At 41.5% G+C, this 9209-nt stretch overlaps 3 protein-coding genes across 4 annotated transcripts in view; 1 reads left to right on the top strand and 2 right to left on the bottom strand.

Moving 5' to 3' along the window:
* Window positions 1–4402, bottom strand: part of LOC101578487 (zinc finger protein 14-like) — a 25652-nt gene extending 21250 nt beyond the window's left edge. Inside the window, exon 1 of the mRNA XM_023706424.1 lies at window positions 4351–4402. The gene's annotated coding sequence lies outside the window, so the exon portion shown is untranslated. The remainder of the gene's footprint in view (window positions 1–4350) is intronic.
* The window catches only part of LOC111814018 (zinc finger protein 14-like), a 54619-nt gene extending 50157 nt beyond the window's left edge, over window positions 1–4462 (bottom strand). Inside the window, exon 1 of the mRNA XM_023706431.1 lies at window positions 4351–4462. Coding sequence (XP_023562199.1) covers window positions 4351–4353 — 3 coding nt within the window. The 5' untranslated portion in view covers window positions 4354–4462. The remainder of the gene's footprint in view (window positions 1–4350) is intronic.
* Window positions 4463–7588: 3126 nt separating this feature from the next.
* Window positions 7589–9203, top strand: LOC101578883 (putative methyltransferase NSUN6). Of its 2 annotated transcripts, XM_023706415.1 has the most exons (2): window positions 7589–8427; window positions 8611–9203. In XM_023706415.1, the coding sequence occupies exons 1-2, from the start codon at window positions 7953–7955 to the stop codon at window positions 9117–9119; spliced, it is 984 nt and encodes a 327-aa protein (XP_023562183.1). In that variant the 5' UTR covers window positions 7589–7952; the 3' UTR covers window positions 9120–9203. The 2 variants fall into 2 exon arrangements, with proteins under 2 accessions (XP_023562183.1, XP_012368131.1); XM_012512677.2 differs by having other exon boundaries at window positions 7589–9203.
* The last annotated feature ends 6 nt before the right edge of the window (window positions 9204–9209 follow it).

Raw genomic sequence — 9209 nt, forward strand, 5'->3', positions numbered from 1 at the left:
CCCCAGCACCACATGCCAGCCAGCCCCGCCCCCTGGGGGGCTGAGCTGGCCACACACACACACACACACACACACACACACACACACACATAAATAAATTAAAAAAAAAAGAGAGAGATGATGTATAGGTACAAATTCCCCAGGATAAATGTGATCATTGTGTATATTTAAATGATGCCAATAAACAATACAGTAAAATGAATACAACAAGCTCCAAAACTTATTTGAGAAAATAACTCAAGAGGGACCAGGAAGAGCTCAGTAGAATAAGGTTTGCCTGCAAGCGCAAGGGCCTGAGTTCAATCCCTGGTTCCGCCAAAAAATAAAAAAATAAAAAATTGAGCTGTGGAAGAACACAGTAAGATTTATGCCTGAATTAAGAACCAATTGATGCACTCCGTACTCATGTCCTTTACTTAGAACTTTACTAGAATTGATAGACCAGTGACTCCTTTCCCATGTCCAGAGAATGCACTGTGCTGTTATTCATGGAGATTGACGGAATTCTTGTCTGATAAACTTGTAAAATCTTGAATCTCATCACCAACAGAACTGATGAGAAGGTACTTTCACTTTCATCGACATAGCAGAATTAATGAAGAATAGTAAGGGGGCATAAAGCCTCCCAAATTATTTCCCTCTGCAATTTCTATAATACTGAAAATCCCATTGAAGGAAAATAAAAGCACAGTTCATGGAAAATAACACATGATAAATTTTGGAAAAATTTCCAAAAGAGAAGAGTGGTTGAAGGATGATAAGTCAAGAAGTGTGTGAGTCAGACAGTATGTTTGGCAACTGCATACTTTCATCCATTGCCTAAGGCTCAATGATGAAATATTGTGATTACATACAGGACATTTACATCTTGATTATCATTAAATCTAATCTTGTAGATTTAATCTAATCTAGATTAGATTTAATCTAGATTAAATCTAATCTTTCTTTAAGGATAAACATTGCTGCAAAATATTTAAATAGCAAAACTCCATTATAAAGCTCATGTACACTAATTTGCTTGCCTGCCTCAAACATGAAAACTTTAAGCATACTACACAGATGAGGCAGCACTACACAAGCCCACTTGCAAATGTGAGTTCCATAGATTCCCAACAAGCAACATTCAAACTCTGTTGGTCAAAATGGAAATAGGTAAGAATGTCAGAGAAAGGGAAAACAGATACTGGAACTGCTCAATGTCTGCATGCCTGGGTTATGGTGCAAATCCTATCACTACCTGGGCAGGGGTAGTCATTAGATGTACACAGATGAAGACTGATTAAATAGGAAGTTATGCAAGAAAAGCAAATGAGTCTAGCAATGATTCAATAAAATCTACTGGAAGAATATTAAGTTGATAATAGTCAATGTGAAGCTCAGAGAAAGTAAGGCTTACAGGGATCAGAAAATTGCACAAAAGACAATTGTGTAAAAAGAATATTTCCTAATACAAATTCCTCTCAGCAATGCATCTCCCAATATAGGCAAAAACATGAATGTGAAGGCAAAAATCATTTAGTTACAACTTTGTGTGAGGATGTCAAAAAAACTCCATCAAAAACTGATGGCTGGAGAGATGGTTCAGTAGAATAAGCGCTTGCCTGGCAAGTGCAAGGGCCTGAGTTCAATCCCTGGTTCCATTAAAAAAAAAAAAAAAAGAAAGAAAGAAGCTTTCACTTTTCAGATAGAAGAAAAAAAGAGCAATGGAAGAGCAAGAGAGAAGGAACGTGATGGCTTAGTAAAAGCACAAGGAGTGGGTGCAGAGGAAGGACAAGCAGAAAAGGAAAGAACAAAAATTCAATAAGGAAATGGAGGGAAAGGCAGCAAAAGAACTGGAGAAAGAACATGTGCAAGAAAAAGCAAAGGAAAAATACCAAGAATGGTTAAAGAAGAAAAATGTTGAAGAATGCGAGTGTGAAAAATGAGTGGCTTCAAAATTTTAAGACTTGCACTAAACTGTACTTTTTCTCTGTCTCACTAAGCACTTAACTCAGGCCCTTGTGCATATTAGACAAATTTGTGTGGAGTGGAGGTATATCCCAAATACACTGATTCACGTTGAAATGTTCTACTTAGTCAAGCTAGGCTTGGTGATTTGATACCCCTGTTCAAGTTTCCCAGGTAGCCCGCATAAAAGGTGTGCACCACCATGCCTCTGTGGCACTTACCTTACTCAAGCACTGAAATCTTGGTAAATCATGGTGACCAAAGAATGTATTTTTTTTTTTAAGAAGTCAAATTTGAAACTAGCAAGGTGGCTAATTTGTCTGTATTCCCAACACTCAGAGAGCTAGAGACTATCAAAATTTCTCCTAAACCTGGGCAACTTAGTAAGAAGTAGCTCAGGACAAAATTCCTCAGTTCTATCCCAGTAAAATGGAAAACACCAAACACATCTTGAGCTCCCTTTTTATACGAAAGATGCCCTTTCCCATTCGACATCAATAATGATGGCCACCCTCGTTTTTAGACCTACGACAACACTGTTTTGCTAATTTCTAATTCTGCCTTTAAAAACTGATGGGATGAGCCCATTAGTATGCACAGAAGATACATTTATCTCTTATCTGGTTCTCTTTTCTTTAAGCCTGCAAACTTACACCCAATCTGAGAACAAACCAGCAGCTAATTCATTTATTATCACACATAGAACAGTCTGACTTCTTGAAATGATTAATATTGCAATTGCTAATTTTTACCATCCTCCAAAATCTCCTGCTCTCTTACTTTTCAAAAAAACCCCTTTTAATTCTATTTATTCATATACCTGCAGACATTAACTGTGGGAATTTACCCCTACTTCAGTATTTATTTTATATAAATGTATCATTCAGTGTTTCAATTTTTAAATCAACATCTAGAAACTGTGCACACACTAGAAAGCTACTATTTCAGACAAGCCACACCTTTTTCTTTCCAATTATGGAACTAGCACATGTACAAATTACTGTAGATGCCACAGTTCAATGCCTATCTCAGTGTGGAATAGAACAGACAGCCCCTTCAGGAATTTCTCCTCAGCAGGAACAGATTTCCCTCCTTTGGTAATAGGGTAACATCACTTTATCTTTCTCAGTACTTTAAATTGTACAGAGGCCGGCCAAATAGCTCATGAGATTAAAGCGCTGCAAGCAGGCGCAGAGGCTGGGGGTTTGATCCCAAGGTCCTGCCCTCAGGACATGCTGTGACAGCAAATGAGACTGGGCTGTTGGTACGCCTGTAATGCCAGCTCTTGGGAGGCTGTAAACAGGTGGATCACTATGAGTCCGATCTACTAGTGAGACCCTGAACACCCTGTAGACCTTTCCCTAAAATACAAAAATAAATAAAAAATAAAACAAATTGTATGGAAAGCCTCACATTTAAGTCTATATGATGGGCCGGGGCGACAGCTAAGTAGAATAAGTGCTTCCCTGGCAAGTGCAAGGGCCTGAGTTCAATCCCCAGTTCGGAAGAAAAAAAAAAAGTCCACATGAAGAGAATAATAGTTAGCTTATAAATAGAACAATTAGCTAACGAAGGGCCTGGCACAGAGTTGGGAATTAGCTTTGGATAGAATTAAAATAAGGAAAGCCATTTACCTAGCAATTTAGAAGGTGAGTGAAGTTGCTGCCCAAATAAGGGTGGCCTCTTGCCTCCTAAAAGGAGTGCAGCTACTCTCTAAGTTTCTAGGACTTTAGAACACAAAACGTGCAGCGTTTCTCTAAAATCCATGTTTCATTTTAGCAGCACATTCCGAGGAAACAAAGAATGTGAGTTCAAGGTGGTTGTGTTGAATCCACAAGGCATTCTGTGATAGGTGCTCACAAAACACCTAAGCATTTATTGTGCTGTTTATCTAGAATTAGCTCTGAATAGACACTTCAGAACTCTGGTAGCTACTATTCTCTTTTCAATAAAATCTCCCCTACCATCCTTCTTTTGCTTTGAAACTTCATTCCCCAAACTTATGAGATCAAGGGTTCTTTTCACGTAGTAACACAATCACAAACAGAGATCTCACATACAAAATTCAAGTGATGATTTTTTTAAATGATGTGAATGCAAGCCAGGGTTTCTCCAAAACCCGTGCTCTCTCCAGAGTGGTGCAGACACCTTTGTGTCAGCGGCTGACCAGGAAGGTATTCAGGGCTGGCAGGGTCACAGTCGGGATTGTGTGCTGGGAACAGTACTGTCCCTACTTGAGCAAACGGGAAAACCGTTCAGATGCTGACGAAGCACCACAGCCCAGGAAGAGCTCGGGGTCTGGGGCACAGCAGGGAGGCGGTGCATTGCGGAGCTGGTTCAGACCACTTCCATCCGCAACACACCAGATTCCATCCCTCCCCAGCTCCCGTTCCACACCGTTACCATTGCGTGGGATGATGGTCTCCGAGGATCCTTCCAATGCCGTGGCAGCCAGTAAAAACTGCAGAAAAATGCGGTCTAGTCAGCGGGAAGCTGTCGGCAACACCCTGAACGTGCGCACTGCGGAGCCATCACACAGGAAGTGCCCTCCTCCCTTAGCCTATCTAATTGGGAAGTTTACACAGCCCGCGCCTTCATTACCGATTGGCTCCTGCTCCTCTGTCACTCAGGTGGACTGAGCCAGGGGTCGAGCTCTGATGCTGGCTTGTAACCCAGGAACCCCTGCACCAGTCTGTTTTCCACCTGTCAATCTCACCTCACTTGAAGAATACTTGCATCTCAGAGCTGTACTCCTGGGTTTTTAAAGCTGTCCTGGATTTCTCACTGGACTCAGTGGACTTTTCCTGAAAATGGGTCACAAATGTGCTCAGAAAGTTCGAGGGCTAGGGCCGGCTAGATAATTCAGCAGACTAAAGCGCTTGCTTAGGCAGGTGGAGGAACCGGGTTCGATCCCCAGCAAAGTTTCGGCCTCACCCCGGGGGAGCACTGAGACAGCCCCTGAGACTGGGTGTGGTGGGGTGCGCCAGTAATCCCAGTGCTTGGGATGCTGAAAACAGGAGGATCACTATGAGTGCTCCACGTAGTGACTGGACTGAAGACTCTGTTAAAAAAAAAAAAAAAAAAAAAAAAAAAAAAGAAGTTAGATCGAGGGTCAATGTCCTATGGAAGAGTCAATCCCCAGATGTCAGAAAACATCCTAAATCCAAATTAGAATAAAAGGGAGGGCCTGCTGTTGGGAATGAGACAGTCAGTTTTCTCGCCAAGATTTCCATACTGTCTTTCAATTTGACCATTTTCATTCATGAAAATGAATATACAGCCCACATGAGGAATAGAATTATTATGTACATAAAGAAATTAGAGTTGTATGATAGCAATATTCATGCAAAAGCAAAAGGGCAGGAAAGGCAAGCATGCCAGCTCTCTCAGGGAAGCTTCGTACTGATTCAGAGTCATATAAAACATCTCAGTTCTGAAGATAAACGTGTTTCAAGTGTGAAGGCCAGAAGACTGCTGAAAGAGCCCCACACTTGACGCGCCTGAGCACTTTCTTGTGCTGAAGTTGGTGTACAGGAGGACTTTAGGCTCACTACATGCCCTGACCTGGCTCATCACATGTTGAGATTTTCTACATTTGAGAATTATTATTCCTAGAAAAAAATATCGGTGGGGCCTGAGAGATAGCTCAATGGATTCAGCGCCTGCCTGGCAAGCATGAGGTTCTGAATTTGGTCCCAGGCACCAAAAAGCAAAAACAAAAACAGAGAGAGAGAGAGAGAGAGAGAGAGAGAGAGAGAGAGAGAGAGAGAGAAAGAGAGAGAGAGAAATATCTACAGTCAGGTGGTACAGTCATGTTAATCACTTGTTTGGCTTGAAAGATATACGGGCTATTAATATCGTACCCCTCTTGCTGTGTCTTGTTGAATCACGATTGTGTGACACGAGGGACCAAGTCTGGACTCGTGTTCACTTTTCTCAGCTTCTTTTCTTTCTCTTTGGTTCCTGGGTCACTTAAAGTCATTGTCTTTTCACTTTATTTCTATGTACCATGAGATTTCTACATTAGAAGCAGTAAAATCAAAACTGCAGTCCCTGAAATAATGAGACGAAGTAAGCCTTTTCTTCTTATGCATTATGGTATCATGTTTTTAATTATTCTGGGAAGGTACTTGGGGAAGAAAGAGCTGGGTCAAATGGGACCTCTAAACCCATTTTTTTTGAGGAATCTCCACTGTGATTTCCCTAGAAGTTGTAAGTTGAAGTCAGTGTGGAGACTTCTTAAAAAACTAGGATTAGAGGTCCCACTTGATTGAGCTATTATTTGTGTGTGTGTGTGTATCTTCCCAGAAGAGTCAAAAACATTGCACCACAGTGATGTATGTGCACCCATGTTTGTTTCAGCACAATTTATAATCACTAAATCTTGGGAAAAACCTAAATGCCCATCAACCAGGGAAGGACTAAAAAAGGCGTGATCTTTTTTTCTTTTTCATATAATGGGATGCTATACAGTCATAAAGAAAGAGAGAGCTTGATACTTTTTTTGTGGCCCTGGGGGCAGGGCTGTCTTGGTGTATGGTACCAGGGATCGAACTGCAGTCCCCGTATTGCCTAGGCTTAGACTAAGCTTGCCTGAGCAGGCGCGTCAGACCACGAAGCTATCTTGCCAGCCCCAAACTTGAGACTTTTGTAGGTAAATGCATGCAACTTGAGAGCATACTGAAAAGTGAAATAAACCAAACCCACATAGGTAAACATAGTATTGTCTCACTCGTAGGGGGATCCAGAAGAATAAGCAAGATTCAAAAGATATTGTGACTAGGGAAGAAACTGATCGAAAGGAAAGAAAAACCATGATGGGGCAAAGAGAAAAGGAAGAAAGGGTAAAGGACAAAATATATACATACCCAAGACTGTTAAGACATTTACAAAGCTGGTTTCTCTTTTTCATCGAGGGGAAAGTTTTGTACTGGTGATTTCTGGACAGTGTTTCATGCCTATATCTTGTATTCTGAACACTTACTTTTATTGTTAATTATTGCTTTTTTTTTCTCTTTAAAATAAACAAGAATTAAGATAACATGACTAAGGCCAGGGATATAGCTCAGTAGGATAAGCACTTGCCTGACAAGCACAAGGTCCTGAGTTCAATCACCAGTAGTGCAAACAAACAAAAAACCCTGCTCTTACTGAGAAGTTTTTTCATGTCAAAAGAAATTACCAACAAAGTAAAAAGGCAACCCACAAATTTGGAAAAAATCATGACAAATAAGTACTCAGACAAAGGACTACTCTCTAGAATTTATAAAGAACTAAAAAACACCCAGGCCCCAAAATTTAAAGACTCAATCCAGAAATGGGCATCTGAGTTGAACACACTCTTCTTAGAGGATGAAATTAAAGAAGTGAATAAATATATGAAAAAATGCTCCACATCACTAGCCATCCACGAAATGCAAATTAAAACAACATCGAGATATCATCTTTTCCCAGAAAGAATGGCTTTCATAAAGAAATCAACCAACAACAAATGTTGGAGAGGCTGTGGGGAAAAAGGAACACTTCTCCACTGCTGGTGGGATGTAGGCTGGTGCAACCATTATAGAAATCAGTATGGAGACTCCTTAGAAAAGTTGGATGGGAAATTCCATTTAAACCAGCTATTCCGGAACCTTGGAGATACTGCTGTTGATGCCGTGCTTTCCCGGTGGTGTTCAGTTAACCAAAGAGCCAAACACTAGGCTGCTTCTCTGTTTCTTTCTGCAACGTTTCACCGCCTTGCAGTTTACTGTTTCCTTGAGGACCCTCAGAGGGCCAGAGCCTGGTGTGTTGGGGCGAGGAAGTTGTAATTCGGCAAAATTCGAGAAGCCACGGAGGGTTCCACGCTTTTCGTCCTTAGCTCGGCGTGACCGGCGCGATTTCTCTGGCCGCCTGGTGGTCTCGATACTGAGGGCAGCTATTCATTGTGAAGATACTGCTCTCTGCAATTTGGAAAGAAAGCCTACACTTTTCAGCCTCTCGAACAACTCAACAGGAAAAAAAAAATGCCTATTTTTCCCAAAGTATCTTTAAGACCTGAAGTTGAAAACTATCTTAAAGAGGGCTTTGTGAATAAAGAGGTTGTATCTGGATCAGGCAAAGAAGAAGCAGAAAACAAGTTTGAAACTCTGTTAAATCGCCTGTCACATCCTCCATCATTCACAACTGTTAGAGTGAACACACATTTAGCCACAGTTCAGCATGTGAAAACTCTGCTGCTTGATGAATTTCAGAAGCAGTTTAATGGATTAAGTGTTCCTGTTCTTCAGCATCCTGACCTTCCAGATGTCTTACTTATTCCTGTGATTGGACCTAGAGGTGTAGGTGTAAGAATGACAGAACCTGTGTATCTGAGCCCCTCGTTTGACAATGTCCTGCCCAGTTACTTATTTTTACAGAATTTACCATCTGCTGTAGTAACTCATGTTCTGAATCCTCAACCTGGAGAGAAGATTCTAGATTTGTGTGCAGCACCTGGAGGTAAAACAACACATATTGCAGCACTAATGCATGATCAGGGAGAAGTAATAGCATTGGATAAAATAGCCAACAAAGTAGAAAAAATAAAGCAGAATGCTTTATTATTAGGATTGAATTCCATCAAAGCGTTTTGTTTTGATGGAACAAAAGCACTTAAACTTGATATGACTGAGGACACAGAAGGGGCACCTCCATTCACACCAGAATCTTTTGACCGAGTTCTCCTTGATGCACCTTGCAGTGGAATGGGACAGAGACCAAATATGGCTTGTACTTGGACTTTGAAGGAAGTGACATCATATCAACCGCTGCAGCGAAAACTCCTTTCCGTGGCAGTCCAGCTGCTCAAGCCGGGAGGCATGCTGGTTTATAGCACGTGTACTATAACCCTGGCAGAAAACGAAGAGCAGGTTGCCTGGGCCCTCAGCACATTTCCTTGCCTTCAGCTGCAGCCCCAGGAGCCACAGATTGGAGGAGAAGGTATGATGGGAGCTGGCTTATCGCTTGAGCAGTTGAGACAGCTGCAGCGGTTCGATCCATCTACTGCGCCTTTACAGGACACTGACCTTGACTCGCTCAGAGAAGCCAAAGTGGAAGACATGATCCAGCTGGCAAATAAGGACTGTATAGGGTTTTTTATTGCAAAATTTCTAAAATGGAAAAGCACACCAGAGAAAGAGCCTCAGAAATGAAAATTCTACAGCTTTGCTCTCTGGTCTGTTCCTCCCTGCCCCTTAAACCAAACTGTTGTCAGGCCAACTAGTGATGCCATCGTTGCTAAG

This window comes from Octodon degus, unplaced genomic scaffold (genome assembly GCF_000260255.1).
Source record: "Octodon degus isolate 3935 unplaced genomic scaffold, OctDeg1.0 scaffold00255, whole genome shotgun sequence".
Taxonomy (NCBI): Eukaryota; Metazoa; Chordata; class Mammalia; order Rodentia; family Octodontidae; genus Octodon; species Octodon degus.

Coding starts and splice junctions, on each gene's coding strand:
- LOC101578883 (XM_012512677.2), top strand. CDS start 7,953: ATGCCTATTTTTCCCAAAGTATCTTTAAGACCTGAAGTTGAAAACTAT.